This window comes from Zootermopsis nevadensis, unplaced genomic scaffold, assembly GCF_977971745.1.
Source record: "Zootermopsis nevadensis isolate Lab colony 2312 unplaced genomic scaffold, Znev_1.0 Znev_ptg000020l, whole genome shotgun sequence".
Taxonomy (NCBI): domain Eukaryota; kingdom Metazoa; phylum Arthropoda; class Insecta; order Blattodea; family Termopsidae; genus Zootermopsis; species Zootermopsis nevadensis.
In genome coordinates, this window is record NW_028259152.1 from 6,717,667 (window position 1) to 6,743,874 (window position 26,208).

At 40.3% G+C, this 26,208-nt stretch overlaps 1 protein-coding gene across 20 annotated transcripts in view; it reads left to right on the forward strand.

The window, feature by feature from the left end:
• Positions 1–6,841: 6,841 nt before the first annotated feature.
• The window catches only part of LOC110827690 (uncharacterized), a 335,660-nt gene continuing 316,293 nt past the window's right edge, over positions 6,842–26,208 (forward strand). For 18 of the 20 annotated variants that reach the window (XM_087351718.1, XM_087351723.1, XM_087351722.1 and 15 more), the window contains exons 1-14: positions 9,059–9,234; positions 10,341–10,536; positions 11,510–11,638; positions 12,508–12,685; positions 13,350–13,690; positions 14,842–15,033; positions 15,821–15,935; positions 16,911–17,182; positions 18,072–18,164; positions 18,844–19,035; positions 19,849–20,021; positions 23,496–23,658; positions 23,895–24,188; positions 24,732–24,947. In XM_087351718.1, coding sequence (XP_087207844.1) covers positions 9,065–9,234; positions 10,341–10,536; positions 11,510–11,638; positions 12,508–12,685; positions 13,350–13,690; positions 14,842–15,033; positions 15,821–15,935; positions 16,911–17,182; positions 18,072–18,164; positions 18,844–19,035; positions 19,849–20,021; positions 23,496–23,658; positions 23,895–24,188; positions 24,732–24,947 — 2,724 coding nt within the window. In that variant the 5' untranslated portion in view covers positions 9,059–9,064. Of the gene's footprint in view, positions 6,899–9,058; positions 9,235–10,340; positions 10,537–11,509; positions 11,639–12,507; positions 12,686–13,349; positions 13,691–14,841; positions 15,034–15,820; positions 15,936–16,910; positions 17,183–18,071; positions 18,165–18,843; positions 19,036–19,848; positions 20,022–23,495; positions 23,659–23,894; positions 24,189–24,731; positions 24,948–26,208 lie in introns of those variants that run through there. The other 2 variants (XM_087351739.1, XM_087351720.1) reach the window with 2 other exon arrangements.

Here is a 26,208-nt window from a genome sequence, read left to right on the forward strand (position 1 = left end):
CCTTAATTTTACCCACTGAAATGGTTAAGTTGGATAGTGATGATGAAATATCAACACCCCGCCGTTGGCGGAGCAGCTGATTGTCGTCCGTTTGCCACAAAATGGTTGATTACTTCACGAATCGACTGAGTGTACGAGAGGAATGTAGGTTCAGTGAAGAAATTTGTTCCACATTTCCATTCTCTCCTGAAACATTCCGTTAAATTCTTTAGTAAAGAAGATGCTAATAGAACCATGAAATGTGTGACGAACTGTAGCAGAATGACCCAGAGACCGGCGTCCTATTTTGCCTTTCATTAAGTGAGGTAGATGTTCCTGCTGTGTTATTTAGAGCTGACTTCAGCAATAGACGAATTTCTTTGAGAGAAAATATTTATAAGTGGTATGAGTACGTAGGCCTACGATTGTTTATAAAGTATAGGGGAGAAGGGCAAGTTGTTATATTTTAGTTTAAAAATCACTCATTTGCAGCAGCATCTCACGAGTCTCGTATCAATTGCGTCTCCCCTGTGCGCAGTTCTACCCGAGATATGGTACTTGTAGCTTGTGTATTACGTGAGCTAGGTTGATTTAAGTGTTTTTACCAATAAAAAGTAAAACAAATATCTGACTTTGGCTTTCTTTAAAATTTCCTTAGGCTCTTTATATTAAGAGCAATGCGTGTACTTCGTTCTACACTTCGGTCGAATATTGAAACTGCTTTGACCGTAAAATCAAAATGGTGGTCCGTGGTGGCAGTTGTTACACTAGACAAGGGGCACCTTGTTGCAGACCTATATCTTTTGAAATAACTTGCGTTGGCAAATGATTGCATTTTATTTTTTTATCATGAAAGATGGTACGAACGTACAAAAGGAAGACTAATAGAGGTAATACAAGTTTGGAAACGTTTAAGTTAGCAGCTGATGAAGTCTCTTCTGGAAGAATCTCGTTAAGGCAAGCTGCTTATATATGATGAAAATGTTTCATATGTTTGAAGTTAATTTCTGTAATTAATTGTTAATTGGTATATTGTCTGTAATTAATTACTTAATATAGGTCAGAATTGTTCCTTCTGTTTACTAATACAGTGTGTTGTAACATTTTTCCCTTTCACTGTAACAACTAGTACCATAACAAGGGCACATTTTTACAAACCGTGATGAAACAAATATGAATAGGCCTTTGAAAAAATGTTATTAATATAGCAGAATAGTAGTAGTACCTGAAGCCATAATTGCTAACTTTGTAAATTTTAAGAATAAATGCACAAAAAATCGTAATTTAAAATTGTACGAACTAGCCCCCTTCGCCCCTACATATTCACGCTCAATTATTATTTTTCTTAAAAATATTTGACTAAATGTCCTATGAAATATTCAGCGCCAAACTTTCTTTTTACACAAAGTAATTCCGACGTTTGAACGAATTTTAGAGATTCTTGGAAGACATGTCTTTTCTTTCCAGCGCTATTCCTTAATGCCTGTTACACCTACATCTCATCAGTCTATCGTTTTCTGTATCCTAAAACGTCTATTTACAAAGCGGTTTATACGTATTTGGGTATTCTTTTGACTTCCATCTTTAGGACCTGCTCTATTCACTTATTTCTGTAATACAAATAATTATAAGCTTATCAATTCGTGTGTGTTATTTATTTTCTGATCGATTCCACTACCAGTGCACGGAGAAAGTCGTTTTAATTTTGCGTCGTTCTATCACTGCTTATAAAAGGGAAATTAATGCCAACGAGTGGTCATAATTTTAGGAAATAAACAGACTGCCTGGTATTGAGCCACGTCAATGTAGTTTCAGACGTGTTTTTCTAAAAAAACATTATGACGAGTCACTTGAAAAGCTTCAAGAAAATAAATTATAAACGCTTGTCGATGTTTCCACTAAGATGATTCAATTTCTATGCTCTTATTTGGAGACCGAGAAGGAGATGCAGTGACAGTGTTACCGATATTCATAACTTCTTTCGTGCCACATGTCTTCTGTATTAAACAATATGAAGAAATTTGTGAGCATCATGAAGTGGCCCAGTGATATGTAACAAAGGAAGTGATTAATGTAAGATTTGAGGTTTTCACAGCGGTGAGTATGAAGATTTACGTCTTCTGAATCGCCCTGATGACGGAGGCAGTGTGACCTCTGAAATCTTCATACTCATCGTCCTGATGACGGAGGCAGTATGACCTCTGAAACGTTGGTTAACATCGACCAGACTACACAGCGCAACAACCCAGAAGACAAAAATCTTCATACTCATCACCCTGATGACGGAGGCAGTATGACCTCAGAAACGTTGGTAAACATCGACCAGACTACAAAGCGCAACAACCCAGAAGACAGAAATCTTCATACTCATCGCCCTGATGACAGAGGCAGTATGACCTCTGAAACGTTGGTTAACATCGACCAGACTACACAGAGCAACAATCCAGAAGACAGAAATCGTCGTACTCATCGCCCTGATGATGGAGGCAGTATGACCTCTGAAACGTTGGCTAACATCGACCAGACTACACAGCGCAACAACCCAGAAGACAAAAATCTTCATACTCATCGTCCTGATGACGGAGGCAGTATGACCTCTGAAACGTTGGCTAACATCGACCAGACTACACAGCGCAACAACCCAGAAGACAGAAATCTTCATACTCATCGCCCTGATGATGGAGGCAGTATGACCTCTGAAACGTTGGCTAACATCGACCAGACTACACAGCGCAACAACCCAGAAGACAGAAATCTTCATACTTATCGCCCTGATGATGGAGGCAGTATGACCTCTGAAACGTTGGTTAACATCGAGCAGACTACACAGCTCAACAACCCAGAAGGCAGAAATCTTCATACTCATCGCCCTGATGACGGAGGCAGTATGACCTCTGAAACGTTGGTTAACATCGACCAGACTACACAGCGCAACAACCCAGAAGACAGAAATCTTCATACTCATCGCCCTGATGATGGAGGCAGTATGACCTCTGAAACGTTGGCTAACATCGACCAGACTACACAGCGCAACAACCCAGAAGACAGAAATCTTCATACTCATCGCCCTGATGATGGAGGCAGTATGACCTCTGAAACGTTGGTTAACATCGAGCAGACTACACAGCTCAACAACCCAGAAGGCAGAAATCTTCATACTCATCGCCCTGATGACGGAGGCAGTATGACCTCTGAAACGTTGGTTAACATCGACCAGACTACACAGAGCAACAATCCTGAAGACAGAAATCGTCGTACTCATCGCCCTGATGATGGAGGCAGTATGACCTCTGAAACGTTGGCTAACATCGACCAGACTACACAGCGCAACAACCCAGAAGACAGAAATCTTCATACTCATCGCCCTGATGATGGAGGCAGTATGACCTCTGAAACGTTGGCTAACATCGACCAGACTACACAGCGCAACAACCCAGAAGACAGAAATCTTCATACTCATCGCCCTGATGATGGAGGCAGTATGACCTCTGAAACGTTGGCTAACATCGACCAGACTACACAGCGCAACAACCCAGAAGACAGAAATCTTCATACTCATCGCCCTGATGATGGAGGCAGTATGACCTCTGAAACGTTGGCTAACATCGACCAGACTACACAGCGCAACAACCCAGAAGACAGAAATCTTCATACTCATCGCCCTGATGATGGAGGCAGTATGACCTCTGAAACGTTGGCTAACATCGACCAGACTACACAGCGCAACAACCCAGAAGACAGAAATCTTCATACTCATCGCCCTGATGATGGAGGCAGTATGACCTCTGAAACGTTGGCTAACATCGACCAGACTACACAGCGCAACAACCCAGAAGACAGAAATCTTCATACTCATCGCCCTGATGACGGAGGCAGTATGACCTCTGAAACGTTGGCTAACATCGACCAGACTACACAGCGCAACAACCCAGAAGACAGAAATCTTCATACTCATCGCCCTGATGATGGAGGCAGTATGACCTCTGAAACGTTGGCTAACATCGACCAGACTACACAGCGCAACAACCCAGAAGACAGAAATCTTCATACTCATCGCCCTGATGATGGAGGCAGTATGACCTCTGAAACGTTGGTTAACATCGAGCAGACTACACAGCTCAACAACCCAGAAGGCAGAAATCTTCATACTCATCGCCCTGATGACGGAGGCAGTATGACCTCTGAAACGTTGGTTAACATCGACCAGACTACACAGCGCAACAACCCAGAAGACAGAAATCTTCATACTCATCGCCCTGATGATGGAGGCAGTATGACCTCTGAAACGTTGGCTAACATCGACCAGACTACACAGCGCAACAACCCAGAAGACAGAAATCTTCATACTCATCGCCCTGATGATGGAGGCAGTATGACCTCTGAAACGTTGGTTAACATCGAGCAGACTACACAGCTCAACAACCCAGAAGGCAGAAATCTTCATACTCATCGCCCTGATGACGGAGGCAGTATGACCTCTGAAACGTTGGTTAACATCGACCAGACTACACAGAGCAACAATCCTGAAGACAGAAATCGTCGTACTCATCGCCCTGATGATGGAGGCAGTATGACCTCTGAAACGTTGGCTAACATCGACCAGACTACACAGCGCAACAACCCAGAAGACAAAAATCTTCATACTCATCGTCCTGATGACGGAGGCAGTATGACCTCTGAAACGTTGGCTAACATCGACCAGACTACACAGCGCAACAACCCAGAAGACGGAAGTCTTAGAAGTGATTAATGTTTTTGACACTGCTGTTTTAGCGGGAATTCCGTCTCTTGTATTCTGCCAATGGAATGAATACACAAAATGAACGATCTTGTTTATTGTAGACAGCCAGAACACCATTTTGCTATACAAAGGTACTTCACGGCCTGCTTCACTTACTCTACAGTGTAATTATGAAGTTACTTAACAATTTGAACAGTTTATAACTCAGACTTTAGTTACAGGCTGTTAATTAGCAGAGTGTGTCTTTAAGGCTAATGGCAATAGCTCTGTGTTTGCATGGTTACCGTGTTCGTGTTTATGATGACCTCTAGGTGTTCAGTAGAAGGATGTTGATATTTCCGTGCCGATTGAAGATGACTTCTTCTTGGTAATTGCGCAGTGTAGTCTGGTAGAAGTTTACCAACGTTTCAGAGGTCATACTTCCTCCACCATTAGAGTGATCATCACCCTGATGATGGATACCAAAAGATAACTACAAAGGCAGAACAGGCTTGAGCGTAATCTGTGGGAGGAAAAGGGAGAATGAAACGGTGTATCTGTCAATACGCTTGGTTAGAATATTAGCCATAATCCATAACATTACCTCCACAGAAGGGTGTGTGGCCGCACGTTATGGTCCGCTGAAGGTCATCGGGGACAGGTCAGTTACAGTTTCGGAGCACACATTACTACATGAAAGCCAGAGAGTCTTAAATCAAATGATGTGTTTAACCCAGACAACGACCTGCACTGGTCCGACAGGCTATACTTTCTTGGTCATCCACGGACGTCGACCTCGACACTCAACTCCAATCACACTCAACTTGAGACTTATTTGTTCCGATCATTTTCTTCTCTTTCATTTTGTTGCTCAGGGTGATCATGACGTCGTAGAATTGCGAGTTGACTAGCGTTGGACAAAATAAGGGCAATAATAAGATATATACATGAAGAAAATAATAAGCACTTTTTTAGATTTTTGTTGAAAATGCGCCTAAAAATACATTATTTTATTAAATTATGGCAAATGAAAACTAAAATATAACAGTTACAAATTGTTTCTGCCATGTTAGATACTAAACCGTGGGAATCATCAGATCATCAAACAGATACAATGTAGCCGACAATACTATCTTACACTTGGTCACCATAGACACGATTAACTGTTGTGGTCGGAGGACCAGACTTTGGCTCTAGCTGTAAATAAACAGGACATGTATGGAATGTTACTATAAAATCTCGTACATAATACTTGGTTGCAGTTTTTAGGAGAAAATATGTTTTTAAATGTTAATTCACAGGTTATAAACGACACAGTATAGTGTTTAGTACGGCCACGGTGGTCTAGCGGTTAGAACGCTGGCCTTGTAATCCTGGGGTCTCGGGTTCGATTCCCGGCGGTGCCCGAATTTATAACTTGTGTTGGGCAAGGCCGTGGTCTAGGCAACACGGAGTTTTCCTCCGTGGCATCCCAACAATTACTCCATTCACACACAGAAGAAGGCAATGGCAAACCACTTCTGGATCATCTGCCAAGAACGTATATGAACAGGTCCCAGTCCGAGAAAAGGATGGAAGGATCCTGTTCATATGGACCTGTCGTCAGACAGAACACTAAATAATAATAATAATAATAATAATAATAGTGTTTAGTAGGATGAAAAAATAATTATGAATGTCGAGTAAATTAGTACTTGGAAGGAGGCGTCGTAGCCTATTTCAAAGGTTGTATTTTTTTGTGAACTTGAAAACGTCACGAAAAACGAATCTCTCTGAGATTCGAACCAGGTACAAGTCTCTAATTTTGCCGCTACACCAACCTGTTCGTGTTAACTGTTCATGATGCGAACGTCTCCTGAAAGTATTGTGACACTGTGCAGTCGGTCAGCCCGGCTGGGTGCAGGGCCCCAGCTTTGAGCTAAAGTTGACCCTGCTGCTGTGTCAAGGAATGAGAAAATCCCGTTCTCTGTTTCGGAATGCTGTGGGTGAGAGGTAGCCAGCAGCTGGAGGCTGGGGCAACAGATCTCGACCAATGAGAAGACAAGACCCTCTGATGCTTTAACACGCTCCATCAGTTTTCCAGGTGATTGTGGTCTCCTTCAGCTTTAGTCTGTACCAGTGTGTTAACAGTGCAGTGTGGTGATGCATTGTTGGCGATGAGGAGGGTTGCTTCTAGCACCACGGTGATACGATTAACAGGTGACGTCGTGCAACATACGGAAATTAGTTTTAAATAAGTCATCCACACAAACACGTAATAATTAATTGTCTTATTGAGGCGACGTTTCGTTAAATGGATACATTTTTAAAATTTTATTTTATTAATATTCTGCAACACTTCATCTAAGTAACTGACATTATACGTACGTCTGAAGATAATGATTTAAATTTCACCGAAACATGTCGCCTCAGTAAGATAATTTATTATTATAGGTTTGTGTGAACGGTTCAATGAAAATAATTTAAGTGTCATTGCGTTTTCTTATCTATTACGTGTCAGTTTTAACTAATTTATTTTAACTTTTATTATCTGTGTGGTAGAAAACAATAGGCCTATAATACATGTTATCAACATTGTAACAAAGTATGTCTGCCCACATCTTTATCTCGATTTTTATGCGCGCCCTGCACAATGAGCATGAAGCGAACTCAGTAATGCACAGAACATCTTAGATTATTTCCAAATTTTTGTCATCATTCTAATGCTCCAAATCAGTTGTTGAATTTTGATGAAATGGGTATGGAAATTCTGCACTAATAGCTGTTGGGCGAGTTTCACTCTGTTACAATTAAGTAAACTTTAACTCTACTTTACACGAACTTATTAATTTCTCAGAGAATTCTGCCATCGTACAAAACGGGGTATATTACGAAACATAGACACATATTCTGCTCGTGAAATTCGAAAGTTCATTATCTTGTCGGCGTTAAGCAAAACGTGTTACCTGCCTGCTTTGCCGAGTAGACAGACAGGCAGTAGTCATTAGATGAGGTAATAAATCAAGACTAGGAAAGCCATGGATTCTGCATATGTGTCTGTGCATATCCTGTCTTGCACTTTACCACATTTGCCGTCAAATTGAAGCCATCGGAAAGTTTCAATACTGCGCCTATAAAAACCCGTACACTTATCTCAGGTATTAAATTCATCCATCACCCTCGAAGTAGTTCCCCTGGGAGTGAACACAACGATCCCAGCGCCGCTGCCAAGCCTGGAAGCATCCCTGGAAATCTTTCTTTGTCAGCCTGTCAAGCACCACCTGCGATTCTGCCTGAATCTCTTCTATCGTCTCAAATCTCCTTCCCTTTAGCTGAATTTTCATATTTGGGAAGAGGAAGAAGTCACACGGCGAATAAGGAGGGTGCGGGATGACGGCCATGGTGTTTGAGGCCAAAAACTGCCGAACTTTGAGGGCGGTGTGCGCTGGCGCGTTGTCATGATGCGTCGCATGTGGAGTTCTTCCTTTAGAATCAGCTGACAGGTCCCATAGCCTATCCCAACAATGTTGCACAAGTCGTTGATGGTACGACGTCGATCTTCGTGAATGGCCTGCCGAATCTTCGTAACATTTTCGGGCGTTGTGCTCGAAGATGGTCGTCCACAATGCTCGTCATCATCGACAGAGGTTCGGCCATTTTTAAAACGTGAATGCCACACAAAAGTTTGTGCACGACCCATTGCGGACTCCCCAAATGCTTGCTTTAGCATTTCATAGGTTTCCGTAGCCGTTTTGGCGAGTCTTTGGCAAAATTTGATGCACACGCCATTCCGAAATCGCAGGAGGGTCGGTGTAATGCACTATCAAAACGCCCGTAACTAAGAAACAAATGCCAATTCGATGATGCCGGCTGGCACACTGATTCACTATGAATGTAGGCCGCACCCCCCTAGCGGCAGAAGCTCGTACTATATCCTGTTCGCCCTCTATTGACACAGTCTTGAAACTTTCCGATCGCACCTCGTATTGCCGTTAATATGTTTATTTTACCAAAATATAAGAACCAACGACTAAAATGGTATCTTGGTAAAAAAAGAAAAATTGAACTTTTATTTGTCCCTGTTGTTTCATATCTCAGTCGGTCATACGCCTCTTTATCGCCACAGAGCCTCGGGCTCAATCCTAGGGCAGTACAGAGGAGCATACCGTTGCTTATCATTGCACCAGTGTCTCATGGATATATTATCTGATCATCGCCAGTTCCTGATACAATACAGCCGGTTCAAGTCGCAGTTAAACAGGATTCAGTCGCATCCCACTCACATGCAATAGTAAATCGACATTTGAACTGAAATTCACAGAGTTGTTGTAGGTATGATACATTGAAATTTTTATCAATGAAACATAGCTTCTTGCCTAGGAGAGGATGGAGGCAGCCGACGTCCTGGGAGCGCTGCATGCTGGGAACGCCACGGTTCCGGGAGGCAGAGACCTGGAGGGCCGCCCATTGTTGGTGGTACCAGTACCGTCTGAGACGCAGTTCTGGAACAAGGATCACTTGGACACTGTCCTCAGATACTTTATCTTTATATTCAGGTAAACTTTTCGTTCACTTATTTCTTTTATAGCAGATGATTTTTCATGCTGGCCCAAGGCTCCGTAATCCTGGGTGAAAGATTGCCATCAGGAGCCGAGTGTTCATGTCAACCGTGTTAGCACGGCTAACACTTTGAAAAACAGAGAGTATTGCTTTCGTGGTTTAGCGGTACTCCATTCAATGAAATACACAAAATTGATCAGATAAAGTGCATCGTTAGCCATCTTCATGGCCGTAATCTCGTACTACTGGTGACATGAAGAGTGTGGCGCCGTAACTGCTTGTCCCAGGTAAAAAAATTCAACACTCGAGAATGGAAACACATTTTTTGCAACAAATTTTGCTTCTTACATTTTTCTGTGTCATGACAAATAACTGAGGTGCTCTATTGTCTAAGACTTACGGGACATCTGTATATTTGCAAGAGTGTAATATAAAAGACTTCATTACTTCAGTTCAGTTCAGTTTATTAAAAAACGGCTATGTACGTAATATAAAACTTTCTTTCAGTAAGCTTATTAATATCGGAAACAAATGTTAAGCAAGTGATGAACACACTAAGACTAAATTTGAAACGTTTCGCCTGGGGCTTATTTTTACTTGAAACAAAGGTTGGAGGGGGATGATATCTTTATTATTTCTGACAAACTTATATAAAATATCGAAAGGTGGGTTAATGTTTTTGTGTAAAATTATTTAATGTTTTTTTCTCAATCTCACGTACTCACCATTACTTTTGACCCTTTGAAGGCCATTGGTGCTTTAAAATTCAGTGGGTTTCGAATGGTTCTCAGGATAAAGAGTGGTTGTTTACCTGAACAGCGTTTGTCAGCTGATCTTTGTAATGGTGGAGTGTTATGTGTTTTTTTAAGGGTTTGATGTAAATGCTTAAATATTATTTTCATGAGCTTCGGCTTCAACGGGTATTTCAATGGAAAATAAAAGTGTTTGTGTACAACATCCAATTCGGTACGTGTGTTTGTGCTTGAATTTTGTCCTTTTACTCTTTTCAGTAACCTGATAATTTGTAATTCCATTTCGTCTTCTATGTTCGTAGCCTATAGTAGAGGAATACGAACTTAACGTTCAGCCTATGTGCTTACAGTGCCGAAACTCGCCGCAACGGGCTTACTTTGGTACTGGACGCGACGCGAAGCGCCTGGCGCATGGCGCGTGCCTGCATAAGGCAGGTGGAAGTCACGATGGGCGCAGACGCAGCCGCCATCTTTGTGCTCAGGCCGGAGGCATTCTGGGACAAACAACGGGTGGATAACTGCGCACGCACGCAGAAGGAGGGAGAGGTAAGGACGGTACAGTCGGGCGATGGGCACGACATGTAGCACGAATGGAGTTGAGAAACACATGCCTAATTGTGATTGGAAAACATGAAGCAGAGTTCAGTTGGGAGACCTTGGCCTAGAAGGATGTATAAGAAGCCATCACTCCTGTGCTAAATAAATTACTGATGAGCTGTTATAAACATGCTAGTGATCATCAGCTACCCCAAAAAGCAAGGAAATTTTATTGACACTTACACAACATTCCATTATTTTTCATGTTTCCATTCTTTTATTTCCAAAATACATGTTTTGGCCACACCTAGTCTGCAACAGTTACAGCATATTACAAATGTTACATGTGAAAGCTATACATTTATAATGAATGATGTACTATAAACCATAACATACACCATGAGGTGCTAATTTTGAAAGCTAGTTATGCTGAAGCTCAGATCACACAAACTGTTGCAGGAGGTTCATAGCAGTTGCATCTGGTGGTACTCATAACTGAACAAAAAATACCAGTGGACAAACAGTTGGTGAGACAAAAGAGGCATGGGTAAAAGAAAATGACAATGTGAAATAAATAGGACAACCGTTGGACTGGACAAAATTAAATGTGGATCAAATGCTCATTTATGTAACATCTGGGAACCCGAATTCATATAAGTTATAACAGATACGTGCCAGTACAAAAAAGGTACATTTACAAGAAAACTGCTTGCAGGAAATGCTTGTGAAAACTGTGATTGTAATGAACTGCTTCTTATTTATGAGGTGGATTAATGTATTGGTACCTACTTTTAGAATGCAAATGTTCAGAAATGAGCAGTGCCAAACCCAGATTTACACATGTAAAGAGGAGTCTAGCAGTTAAACTCAAGATCTTCATGGAGGGACAGACAGTGTATTATTCTTGTGGCAACTTTAGTGGACAAGCATAACAGAAAATAAAACTATTTGTTTGTGATTTAATGTTCTGTTTATATTCCAGCCGGTGTACATTCCACTTTGTAGACTCCATAAGTACATCGACATGTCTCAGGTTCCAGAAGACCTAGGAGGCACCTGGCCGTATAACCACAATCAGTGGATACAGAACCGCATTGTATGTGAGCTGCTGGTATCTGAGATTTCTACCCTATAATATTTAACAGACTTGAGAGTATTATAGAAAGTGCATTTTTATGATGTGTTAGGTAAACATGTCAGTCAACCTATTTATTGACATTAATTTAATTTCTGATTAGATAAAAATTGAGTTTTGAGAGTTGTGTTTGTTGTATGTTAGAAACAGAGTAGGCTGTAGTCAACTGGCTAAGGTTAGGGCCTAATGGCTGGCTTTTATGAAGAAGACATTGAATCAACTTATTTCTGTTGGATTTTGTTTATTGTTCAAGATGTATTTAATGTAAGTTACACAACTGTTTAGTGTTGTTTCTATTCTTAATTTCCATAATTCTTTATTTTTTATATTAATGGCAGTGTGTGGGATAGAATCCAAACCATTAAAAACTAAACTTGTATGATAATTAATTGGGGGTGGCCTGACTGCTCTCTGTTAGCATTAATATATTCAATATGAAAAAAAGAAATCTACATGATCAGCATTGCAAAGGTGTAGTCAACACCACTTAACTGTATTCTATAATTTCCAATTATAAAAAAATATTTAAATGTAATGTAAACTAAGCTGCAGAGGATATTAAAGCCCACTCAGTGGTAATTATTATTCTTTTCCTCCCTTGGTTTACCTGTCTCTATACACAAGGTTCTGATAACATAGTCGTGGCAGTGTAACCATTATATCCATTGATTGGAAAGTAATCAGTACTTGCAATAGTGTGTAGAAATCTATGACTGTAATTTTAACCAAGTTACTTTTGCTTTACATTTAGTATGTATTGCTTGTTTTATATTTCTTTTGTGGGTACTGGAGTCCTTGAGTGTGGAGTTGCTGAATGATGTCCTCACAGCAAACCACTTTTTTAGCATGTGGAAGCATTCATAAAGGAGGCTGAGGGAGTGGTCTCAGACCTGGAAAAACTGCGACAGCAACTCACAAGGTTCCATGCTGGGGTGCGAGTCAGCAGTGTGGAAGAGGCACTCAGCTTCAACCGAGAGATGTTTGATACCACAAAGGACCTAACCCACAAGGTCCTGGAGGCAGGTTTGTTTCCATTATTTAGTGCCAGTGATACCATGGTAAGAGCAGAATCAAAAAAGAATTTACAGTGACGAACCTTGCCAAGAGGTCTATAAGAACTGACCATCCAAAGAATAAATTACCAGTATAATCTCTCTAATCCTCTCTTTCCAAGTTCTTGCCTAATTACCGTTCATAAACATTTTTATGTTGCATTCAACACTATATCTTAAAAGGACAATGTTTATAACTGTGTGCATCTGTTTTGCAAAACAATAATTGTAATTGATTCCACGGTAATACTGATAAGAGATTTTTCAACATAACGGGATATTTAATGACTACCTGTATGTGTTTTCTGATTCAGTATTTTTACCATTTCCATTGTAATATTTTTAAGAAATTCTTGGCCTTAGGGTTTTCTATAGGCCTACTGACCATAAAACCCCCACCTTCTGCATCTGCTAACAATCTTCATTGCCTACATTTTTAGTGTGTGTAGTTCTTGACAGGGTCTGTTACTGTCATACATGAAATATGCTGGTTTCTTTAGGGGTAAAAATAGAGACCTATAGACTTTTAATGACTCTCAGTTTATTGTTATTTTTAATAAGAAGGCATTTGCAAATGGGTCTTGCAAGAAATAGTTAAAATTGTAATACTACAATGCAGTGTTTGCTGATTCCAGGCAAAGAGTTGCTCCAGCAGATTGTGGCTGATGAAGACCACAGGCAAAGGAAAGAGGTCCTGACACCACAAGATGTTCTAGATACAAAGGACAGGGTGAAGCGCCTGCTAGAAATCATACATGGCAAGGAAGCGCTGACTGAGGAGGCCTGGCTGGACATGGAGAAGAGTTTTGTGGATGCCAAGGAGATCAGCAGTCTTGAGGAGGGTGTCACCCGGGTCACCAACTGGATTCTAGGTCCAGCAGAAATGATGCTGAATGATCAGCAGGAAGTTGGTTTTGACATCATTTCTGCAGAAGAACTGAGGCAGGAGCATGAGACCTTGGAGCTCCAATGTAGGGTATGTTTGAGCAAAATGGGTTTTCATGGGACGCAGTCACAGAAATTCTTCTAAAAAGGTCTGATTGTGTTTCTCTGGACAGATAATAATGAAATTCAGTAGGGGTGTATGCCATTGAAAATCACACCAAAATCACAGTTTTCAATTTCCTATAATCAGTAATGTCAACATTCATTATTTAGAGATCAAAACTATTCATAACTGCTAAGAACATTCCAGAATGTGAAGGTGCAAAAGAATGTGTGCTGAAACACTCTATACTCTGACATGAATTGCACCTTTAAAATCTTATTTTTCAGGGCATTGCATGGAAAGTGTATGCCTGCATATCTTGAAAGGTGATTCCCACCATCCCAAATATCCCACTCACCTATCTCAGTACATTTCCTGCTTTAATAGAACCAAAGTTAATTTCTGCATTCACAAAGTCTGTCCCAGGATCTGTATCCTTAGGCATTTAAATCCAGTCAATTGTTTTCTTTCCCTGTTTCTTTGTGACACCATTCAGTATTATCCTCCTCTTTACTCCTGGTCTCCCAAGAAGTCTCTTCACGTTACATTTTCTGGCTAAAATGATCACTGCATTTCATATTCCAAATGCATGTCAAAATACAACATCTGTTTTTACCTTCCACTCTGTGGTGTATACTTTTGTCAGAAATACTGTTAGCATTGTCATATAACTACTTACTGAACATCATAGCCAAGTGATTAGCACTCACATTTCATATTCAGTAGGTCCTGGGTTCAAATCTCAGCCTGGAGACAAGTTACCATGAGGTTTTTAATGGTTTTCCTCAGTCCCTCAAAGCAAATGCCAAGACAGTACCTTAAAATGGGCTAGGACCACTTCTTTCCAATCCAGCATTCATTAATTGGATTGTGACTTATTCTACATCCTATTGTCATCTGACTAACTTATGGATCCATGGAATGTAATAAAGATGTATGTAAGTCATTCTACTGTATATAGTCTGAGCTACTGACAGTGTTATTAAGTAATCCACAAAAAACCCAAACAAACAACCACATAGTGTAGAGTTTAGTTGCCTGGTTTTTACAATGAGATGAAAAGTAGGTCTAAATAATGTCCTGATCGCCACAGTTATATATTCAGGGATGTGATGAGTTCACCTTCCATGCTGTCACAGGACACATATGGTCAATATGCGGAGCTGCTGCACAAGATAGACAGACTTCCACACTGTGACATCGCACTGCCAGAGGACCTAAAATCACAACGAGACTTCATGGACTTTGTATGCCGCAGTTTTGCAACACGGCTTGAGAGGCGCCGCAATGTGCTGATCACTTCACTCAGATTCTTTCGCCTTGTTTCGGAGGTTAGCTCTCACTAGAACTGTAGGCAGTATGCCTGTAGGCAATTGTAGAACTGTAAGCAATATGATTGCCATGCCATTACTGTTGTCAAGTTGAGCCTCAATGAAATGCTTCCAAGCAACTCTACTCCAAGGAGTTGTCAGCAGAATATTCTGAAGTGCTTAAAATATGTATAAATAGTATAGTGGATGTTATGTTGTGATGGGGTCCACAGTGGCCGCGCGGTCTGAGGCGTGGGCCTTGTGCCGCTTGATCGCTGGAACCGTGGGTTCGAATCCCACTCAAGCCATGGATGTTCGTCCGCGTTTTTTTGTGTTCGGTTGTCCTGTGGCTAACGAAAGTTGGGACCCGCAGTGCTCAGGCACTTGAAAAACAGGTCGTTCCCAGTATCCCAGTATGGTATAAAAGCTACATAATTAACAGGTTTTTCAGCACTAATGGCCCTCACTTTTATTTGAGAGGTACTTGTTTCAAGACTATTTTTGCTGAGATTTCTTTCATTCCTTCCAGGTAAACATCATTATACTGGTATTAAATAGGATTCATAATAATTCTTTCTTCTCATTATTCACTAAATAGATAAAAAGTTCTGTGATTAGTATGCCATCATATAGTAACCTATACACTAGCCTAAATTTAATTAAATTACAGTATTATAATTTAGGTTTCATTTCAGCATTATAATCTTCAGTGCAGTAAATTTTGCCAGCATTTTTATATCACAAGCTCTGCTAACATAAAATAGGCAATTTCTGTTTTATGTTAAAAATTTTGTGTGTTTGATTTCAGTATTTTGACCAAACAAATGAAGTGTTTGAATCCTTATTGAAGTGTGATGATGTTGAAGATTTGGAGTCAGCAGACACAATGTTGGTAGAACTACAAGAGAGTCACATAAATATTGGTATGATTCTGCCTTAAATATGGAGTCTATTGGTATTGTTCTCTGAATCAGATTTTGTATGTATTTTTCACCAAGAGCATTAAAATATTGTATATTTGTTATGGGGAGGATTTCTGTCTGTCAACTTGTGTCATCTAAGGACATACTCAAGAGATTCTAATTAATGATTAAAATTAATTTAAATTGTAATGTGTAACCTCACTACTATAACTATATCTTGTACAAAATGTCATTCTGAAATAAGACGAATTTCATTTTTTCATAAATCTTCTATATTTGTATATTTTATTGTATTTGTATTTCATATGACATATTAATTTAAGACTTGAATAAATAGGCCATTTATAACATTTATGTTGAATTACAACCTTTTTAAATATTTCCAACAAAACTTAGTTCACTTATAGAAATCAGTTATTACTTGAAATATATAACCATGTATCTTTTTAAAATCATGAAGAAAAACAAATTAACAACTTCTGCTACATTGCAGACGAATAACATTTTGTCTTACATAGCAGTTTACATTAATTTTTTCTTGTATTTCATTACATACCAACCATATTGAAGCATATTTAACATGAAAGTTTATTATCTCAATCAGACACATATTTATGTTCTATACAATATTTTATGAGTCATTCTGAGCAAAGTTAGTAATTTAAGTTTAATTTGAGCTTGATGTATTATATAGATATTTCATCAATGTGAACTGAAACTTAGTAGCTTGACAATATTTAACGTAGATATCCACTATCAAATTTCATCAGGATCCCTTTGGCAGTTCTGAAGATGAATCATGTGGACTCATACCATTTCTCCATTATGGATTAATTTATGTGCATTTCACAAAACACACAATATGTAGCCCATAACAAGTTAAACAAATATTCACACTCCCTTGCAACTGCTGCAGTTTGTGTTTAAAACATCAAAGAGTAACACAGTATTGCAACTGAATGTGTGATATACCAGAACTCCTGGGACGAGAGGCGATGAAAGAAGGTGAGAAGCTCGCAGACATCCTGTCTATGCCCGTGAAGGACGCGCTGGGTCGGGATGTGGAGGTGAACTACGAGAGTGATATTGCTAATGTACTGGAGCTTCTGGATGCCACGACAGCCAGGAAGAACATCTTCTGTGACAGCGTAGAACTGCACAAACTGACCTTGGCACAGGTGTCACACATTCAGGCCTACGAGAGGGATGCGGCACAGGCTGTACAGTGGCTTGATGACTTATTCCAGGTCAGTGGGTATTTACTGGAAGCGAGAAAAATACGCACTATGTTTCATGTATGTTGTGTCAGGACATGCTGTACGCATATGAAGAAACATGATCAGCAGTTTGGAAATAATGTGTAAGTGCACATTTTCTTCATCTTGCCTGTCGTGCATACACGTGTAATAATATTTCTTTGATGTGCAAATGTTGGTTAAATGTTATTTATGATTTTTGAGGGAGAAGTAGATTGGAAAATTTCACTTGTTACATGACAACCATTTATAAGTCCTGCTGCTTACCTACTATTATTAGGACATTGAAATTTAGGAGGTAAGAACAGGATGAACATTTTGCTTGGATGGAAGAGACATGAGTTGCATATAGAATCTTGTTGTGCAGATCTTTGGAAAAGTGGTACAGCTGGAGGAGCATGAAGGAGATAGTGTGAGTTTTAGATAAAAGGGTTGTGAGGATAGGAAGTCAGTAGAACTGCTTGGATAGTGTCAAGTGATGGGTTTTAACGTTAGTGGTGTGGAACCTTTGAAGTTTTGTCAACAGAAACTTAGTTGTAAGTCTTCAACAAATGGCATTAACCAAATATACTTTTAATCCCAATTGAACAAAATTAACTACAGGTACAGTTTTACTTTTGTGTCTGTGTTAGTTTCCTGGATTGTACGAACTCTTAAGTAAATGTCAACGTTTCAGAGTAACATACTTCAGCACAGAATATACTTTCCTTAGTGTCTGAGATACCAACAGACATGAACTATCAATTTTTAGCATAGACAACTATGAAACAAAGTTATATATACCCTCATGATACAGGTCAAATTGATGTGGGAGCAACAGTGTGATATATTATAAAGCCACGGCATGTGCAAACCTGTTACTTTGCTATTTTCTCTGTAGGTGATGCTGAAGTCACATGTGCATGTGGGTTGTAATGTTTATGAGATACAGTCTCAAAAGGAGGAACACCAGTCCTTCCAGGAGACAGCTAAGGTAAGAGACTGCTATCTATTCAATACATTACACCTCTTCTGGCATTCAGCTTCCAGTGTGTGCAAAAGTAAGAAAAAGGGGGGGGGGGACATGCAGTCATTTTCTGTATAATCTGATTGGCTTGCAAACTGGACGTGTTAGTATTGTCGATTCAATATGCCTATGCAAAAATTAATTTAATGATACATTACAAAACGTTAAATAGGCCTATGTAACCCATCTCATATGAGTGCGGACTTGGAGAATCTGCATTAGGAAATGCACACATATCCTGCAGCTGTTCTCAGCACACCAGAAAAAGAGACTTTTAATTTGAATTTCCTTTGTTTCCTGCATCACAATGTGTTATCTTCTTAGAAATCTGAAGTGTTTGTTTTATATTTTGGATTATGTCAATTTATGTTATGTTAAAACAGTCTCATGGACAAAAGAGGAATGAATGGGATATTCCAGGCTGGTCTTGCAGATCTGGTTTAATTAAATTTTTAATAAGTTTTGGGTCCTGAACCCAGATAGCTGGAGGATAAAATGACTGGTACATGTAGCCTACTTGAAAATAATGAAAAGTGTGTACAAAATTTTTATCAGGATACCACAAGAGAGGAGAATGCTTGTGAGACCTGGGTGTAGATAAGAGTGTACCATTAGTTATGGAAGTGCATCTCGTCTGTCTGCACAGGGTACATATGAGTACGGCCATCAGCTACTGAGTGCTGCCCTGGCATTGCGGCAGTCCTGCAAGCTGCCTACTGATGGCAACAGTGAGCTGTCTCAGAACCTCTGGCATTCTTGGAAGAGGCTGCAGATGGTGGGACAAGAGCAAATGACGCGCTTGCGGGTCTCTGCCGTCTTCCATCGCAGTGTTGAAGAGGTACTAAGAGTTCTCAATCTGTGACCTACCGATGTTGTTTGCACAGTCTGTGTACATTTAGTGTGACATTGTGTCTTTGTTTGATGAGAAATAGTTATCTTATATCAGGAAACTTGTTTTATTAATGTTTTTATTATTGGTAGTAGCCTAACTATTATTGTGAGCAATTGTTCAGCTTAATGTAGAATATGAATTCAAGAAGTAAGACACATTTTACTGATGAACACTTGTTGGGAAGCAATTTTTTTTTCTTATCCAGTACACACCATTCAGCATGGTGTGCATTGGTGGTTAACAGGATTCACGACCCATCAGTACATGGGTTCCATCGGGACCGCAACATTTAACGCCCCAGTATTACAAGCCCAGCGTATTAACCACTAGACCACCGTGGCGGTGCGGGAAGCAAATGAATCCCATCCTAACAGAAATTAAATTTGATATTGTGCTATCACTCATGTGAAAGCATTGCCAAGTATCTTGCTAGAGACTGACTTTGTTAAAGAAAATGACTGAGTGAATGGCCTATCTGAACTTGTTTACAATAGCAGGCCTAGTTCAGTAGCATGTTTAATAAATAAAATTATCTCGTTTATAATCTTGTCGCCCACAAGTGAATAGACAAGGGTGAAGGCAGTCCCATGTCTGGAAAAGTTTGAGAACTCCTGCTGTAGCACATTATTTCAGATATTTAAGAAGTTAGGTAACTTACACTCATTAACGCACTACTGGTGCATCATCTTTTGTTAGACCTGTTTGGTTCACAAATTTAACGTTGCAGTGTGGACTGTGTATGTTGTGTTTTGGTGGCAGCACTGCAACCAGCTGCAAGAGTTGACAGAGTCTGTGAAGGCACTGTCCCATGGCTCTAGGCTTCACAAATTCCTGAGCAGCAGGGAGCGCCTGCTGTTGGAAGTGGGCCGCATGGTGCGACTGGGGAGGCTGCTGCGGACACGTCTGAGGGAACCGCTGTGTCCTGAGCAAGTGTAAGTTGGGTTGATTGAGTGAACGAAAGCAGCTACAGTGTCCCGATGGGGTATAACTTGAACTCGGATTGATTGGCTGGAAAATATATGTAGCCTTTTTACAGTTACCAGATCCTCACGTCACTGAGATATGAGAGGCTTAAAGACGCCTGCCCGACTGCTGAGCCTCAGGATTCTGTTGAATGGTTTCTCAAGCATGTGAATGATTTTAGACTAAGCATAGGCCTATGTAGACGTAAAACCATTTGTCATTCAATGTTAAATAATGTTTGTAGTTGGCAAAGCGCCAAAACGTTTCGTTAGTAGACCAAAATTGATTTATTATACTTGGGTTGTATTTCTGTAAAGTAAAGTAAGGCAAAGCTGTCCCACTATACGCCATGTAGGCGCTTAGGGGGAGAGGAGGTATAGCTCATACTCATTCTTGACCTCGGCACTAGATGGGGGTGAGTGGTCGGCATCACGCCCCGGCCGGCTTTACCCCCGGGAAAGGACCCCGGTACCCATTGTAGAGGAGGCTGGGTGTGCCCCAGAGCCGGTCTGGACCCAGAGGCTACAGGATAAATCCTCTGCCACCGTCGGGGAACGAACCCCGGTCGCCCAGTCCGTAGCCAGTCACTATACTGACTGAGCTACGCCGGCTCTGGGGCCGTCTTTCTGTATGTCCCGGAAAGGGGATACAGCCGTCAGTACCCAGTGAACGCCGCGTCTCAGAGCCTGTTTTGTCGTGATGAAGAACAGACATGCTGCGAGATTTGAAGTTTTCACGGCCGTAAGGATGATGATGCTGTTCTTCTGGGTTTCGGCGTCTAAGGCTTCGGCCCTGCAGATAGAGACAGCATGTTTCTCCCAAACGTTGGCATCTACTAACGAGTCCAAAATTCGGAATAGCAGCATCACGAAAATTCTGCCTTTGTCGGAGAATGAAACGCCAGTCGTCCGTCTCTTAGTCAGTCAGTTTACTGGCTTTCTCCCCTGCCTTGTGAACAAGTAAACTACTTCAGACACAGAATATTTTCTTAGCAGTACATAACCTGTAAGCCGGGTAGGCAGTGTTTTGGATTTCGTAAACTCTGGACCCGGCAAGGAGGCGAAGAAACTGTGCAAGGGAGAGAACTCTGAGAAACGTCGGAATGCGTCCTTTCTGGACAGACTTGGCACCGACCCTGGCAAAAGCCTCCAATGTGAAGGAAGGAAAGATACAATCCTAATATAAACTGCCTCCCTCTGCCGTGCGACCGACGCAACAAGACGGACTGCCCAGTCGCAGTGCAGGAGATGGAGCAAAGCGGATAGGAAGGAGACGCCGCGGAATAATGTAAGTTGAAGAGGACATCAGCCGCTGTTGATTCAGACCGAGGCTTTTCACATTAACGCAACGGTTATAAAATGAAATCAAACGACTTTGCCTGTGCATGCACCTGCACCTGCTTATCTGCCGCTCCGTTAATTCCTCCCCTACATTTTTACCCTCTCCACAACTACGAACTATTTGTGTACTGTTATATTACATGGCATAAATCGTCAACCAAATAATGTATTATTACAATATGTATTATAAGTACAAAGAACAAAAAACTAGTTTGTTGTTTATGTCCGTATATATTTGTTGAAATTTGCTCATAGTAAATCGTATGATGAAAGCGATTTGTTAACAGGTAAAAACTGGATATGTTTCGCTTTAAATTATCAGGCATCTAAAACACATTAAATTACATGACATTGTTCATGTCTTTTAACAGAGCTATTTCTTAATTAAACTGTCTTTTAGTCCGAGAGTTTAATTTTATAAACGATTAAGTTATCCCAAATATGAAGCATTTTCAAAATCTGAATACGCCTGTACAAATTCCTGAGGCTTTAATACTTGACGTCGATTACACTTTTATTTCTTTACGTCCTGCAGTAATTTAAACGAATTTATTGCCATCGATTTGACGATGTTGATTGAATAGTTGGATAATTCTGAACATTCGACGCCGCTCATCGCCGAAAGTAGAAGTTGTAAATCGAACAGAACGATTTTATGGTAACACTTAATCTACACAAATTTAAGTCCAGAAGATGATAGGCACTTTAGACATAATTTTCCTTAAACTAGAGAAAGAAATTATATCCGAAGGTAAATTTTGAAACAGTTGATCTTTATGTCAGCGTAGCCTAATGCAATATTAAATCAACTTTTTAAATGTTTTACAGGTGACTTGGACGTGCCCTATTTAACACATGTGAAATGTTTACATAAACAATAAGTATTGATTCAAAGTTTCTCGAAGACTGTTACAAACATATTTTTTTTGTTTGTTAGATAATCAGAGCATTGTTTGGAAAGTGCTATGGCTTATAAACTTTCTCGTTGTATTGTGTTTACTTCTTTTACCACGTGTTTTGTCGTATTATTTAATCCGAACACCACAACCACCTTACGTTGGCAACATTGCTGTGACTTTCGCAATTGGTTTCTATTTCCAACCTCGTTACTTCTTTTTATAATTTTAGCTGCGTTGCTTTAGGAGTCGCTGATGGATATTATGACGCTAAGTGAGTTAACGCATCTGACAACATTGGAGACGACTCGGCTTTAAGACATCAACACCAGTGATCCACTTTGGAGCCACACATATTTTCCAAATTCGACCTTTTAAAATCTGGCGCATTGCCAGCACCGAACTTAAATGAAAAATAAAGAAAAAGCCCAAAAAGTAAAATGTGAACATACTTAAAATAATAGTTTATATAAAAGCATTGTTTGTTTTTGTGTTCTTCCCAAACACCTTCAGTCTCTTTAAGAAACCAATTTTCACATCCAGTCTGGCAGTAAACGAAAGTTCCATTTGCAGGGACTCGACAATGATAAAACAATTTCTGGTCAAGATAAATTATCTAAATTAAAATGCACTTCTGGATATGCTTATCATAATCGCCGAGAGTCCGACAAGGCGTTAAGAAATTCAAAGACGTTACATACGAGAAAGCAAACAGACAATAAAGTTTCTTATTTGCATTTATTTACTTAATATATTTCACATTCTTATGGCTGTGCCCTGCTATAAGAACCTTCTTCATTGTTTCTGTGCCCTTGTTCACAGTGTAAACAAAATTACATGAAGAAGTTTCTAAACTTCTTAAGAAGCGTGTTAACAAATTCTGAAAGAAAATAACTTTCGCTTCAGTTAAAGTATAACGTTAAAAATTATACGATTGTGTGACTTATTTTAAATGTCAATTGTACGGATTGAATGTACAGGTTCAAATAGAGTGTTATGTCAGTATTTCACCTCTAATATGCGGACAGAGGTTCAGAATTTAAACTGTTTAAAGGAGAATTATTGAATTCTGCCTCGTTACTAAGTTATTTGTCGGCATAGAGGAAGAGGAATTGGATTAGAAGCGCGAAGTGATACAGACACACAGAATTGATTGCTAAAGTACGATTTGTTTCATGAGGTGTAACGAGAGGGCTCTCCGTTGCAGGTCAGTAGACGGTGGAGGCAATGCGACGGCTGTGGAGGCGATTTCCGATAAGCTGTCCGAGGTGACGGGTCTGGCGGAGCAACTAGACGCGTCCCTGTGTGGCGCGCAGCACGGCTCCAACATCAAGCGGATCCTGGATGGCACAGCGGCCACCACGCCTGAGGTCCGTACACGGGAACCTTGTTTCTTTTTTCCCCGCGAAACTGGAAAACAGGGTTTATTGCTCATAAGGAAACGTGTATGTGGAAGTTTTGTGTTTATTCTTTAAAATCACGATCGTTCAAAGCATTTCCTTAATCATGAGCATTACAAAAATTACCTTCTTTGTAGCACAATAATTAAAAATCATATGTCACTTGTTTCGTAGAATTGACATTGAGCGTCGTCGTATATCCGCAGGAATGGTACTCCAGCCTGAAGACTCATTCGAAGACTGCTTCTGCAGACGACAGTAAGTCCGACGACGATTTCGTCACGGCTTCTGAGTGCACGTGCACACCACCTTCGAGATCGTCGTCATTCCACACGGCATCAGAATGTGGTGGCGCATCTCCGTGGTGGGAAGTAGACCGCCAGTCCGACGGGGGGACGGATGACAGCGGCCAAGAGAAGCGTCAGAAGGAAGACGCAAGCAGTGATCAACCTTCCTCCCAGAGCGAGGCGGAGAGAGCCGTCGTAAGAACGGTTACAGAGGTGAGTTTACTGATATTGGCACGTAGCCTTGTGGTACGGCAGAGCAGATGAGGGCTTCGGTGTTTCAGGCCTAGAAGGGTACAATGATCCTCAAGAAATAGATTACATGTTGAAACCAAAATTATGTGGGGTTTGATTGGCGAAAGTTAATCAGACTTATGTATGATTCGATATTTTATGGCACATGGTGTTTTATTTGGGAAACAAAAGTTTGCATGTTGATCCTGTTTTGGAGGGTTGGCGATGTGTAGAAGCACATGGTATACAATGACATTGAATCACTTTAAAAACCTGAAATATTTAATGGTATTTTATGCTTCTTGTATGTAAAACACACAATATAACATCACACTAAATTTATGTGCATGCTGATTTTGTGTGTCTACATGTGTTTATACAAAATATGGCTCAAAAGGGATTAAAGAAAGATGGCAGATTCTAGTTGTGCACATTTAAATGCAAATACCATCACAATTAAACTGGCCGCTGAAGATTGGGACGTGAAACTTTTATTCACTTTACGTCATTTTCATTGCCTGTCAGGTTACAACAGATGTTGTAATTCACGAAGTCACGGAGACAACTCGTCTGAAATTATCTCACGGAGATACATTAGGAGTGACGTCATTTACGCTGACAACTGAACGGGTACAAAGTGGAGGAGTTGGAGGACAGCGTGACGAAGACAAGCCGAAAACCTCGAATGACACCGCGAGCCCCTCGGACCTCGACGATCAGCTACTCGGTCAACTGAAAGAGGTAAGGCAGTCTGATGACAGGGCTCAAGGTGACTCAAGGCACTGCTATCATCAGCATATAACAAGACATGCTGTGAAGGGAATTCTTTGATGGCTGCATGGCTCATAGCTAAAACTCACCAGCTGGTGCTTAGTTACTGCTCAAAAAAGATATAAAAGTAATTACATACAAAAACTTCCCTGACTAAGGCCACAATAGCATCATCGTGTCTCCTGCCCTTTCTAGTGATCTTGTGTTTGTTATATAAATTATGAGCTTTCTTTAAAACAGGAAAACTACCTTTGATAGAGGTTGTTTATTGCATCTGATTCACATTTGTAACATCTAACAGGTTATTGTTCCTTATTTCGTTCTAGATTTGCGATAGTCCGTGAGTTACAGAATATAAGGATGTGTCAGATGCCTGTATTTTAAATATACACGCGATTCTTGGGGCAAATCTCATGAAATTACAGAACATGCAGATTTTAATACTGATCTGTCCAGTGTTTGTGTTGGTCGACAGATTTTACTCACAGTGCATTATATTTGAACATTATTTTCTGTTGTATTTATCCATTTAGGCCATCTTGGCGTGTTTAAGTCTCACTAACAGGACCACTCAGATTTGAGCAATCACGTATGGACAGAATATTTAGAAGTCTTTGCCTAATACATTTTATACACAGAAATAAAGAAATCACACAGCCTCCAAATTATGAGAATATAACAAATAAGAACATTTCTGAATGCAGAATATAAGTAGTTGGATGTGTCGTGCTTCTCCTCCTGCCCAGTACGTACTTTGTCATTAATAGTTAAGTTTGAAAAAGTTGAAAGTTCACCCAATTCAAAGGGCTGCAGTACTGACATTTTAGTCAGGTTGCAGGTTATGCCTACTGTGTTGGCAACACTGCTTATTTAATGATACAGTAACCAAAATGTTCTGTCACTAATAATAAATGATCATAATTCATTAGCAAGACATGAGTGGGCACTTTCTGCCCATTTTGTGATTTTAGTCTCACAAAAGAACTGAGATAATTTTTGTGTCATAACGAATTGCGTCGAGAATCAAAACCACTAATGTTTACATTTTAACGAGGTCCTCTTCAGCAATCAGCTGTGTCAGGCGGTCACAGAAAAACTGGCATTACGAGAACAGTCTCTGTCCTCATCATGAGGGATCTGATGTCTGTGGATTCGCAGACATCAGATTGCTGATGTTGAGGACTGAGACGGTTCTCACAACGTGAGTTTTTGCAACCACCTAATGTGGCTT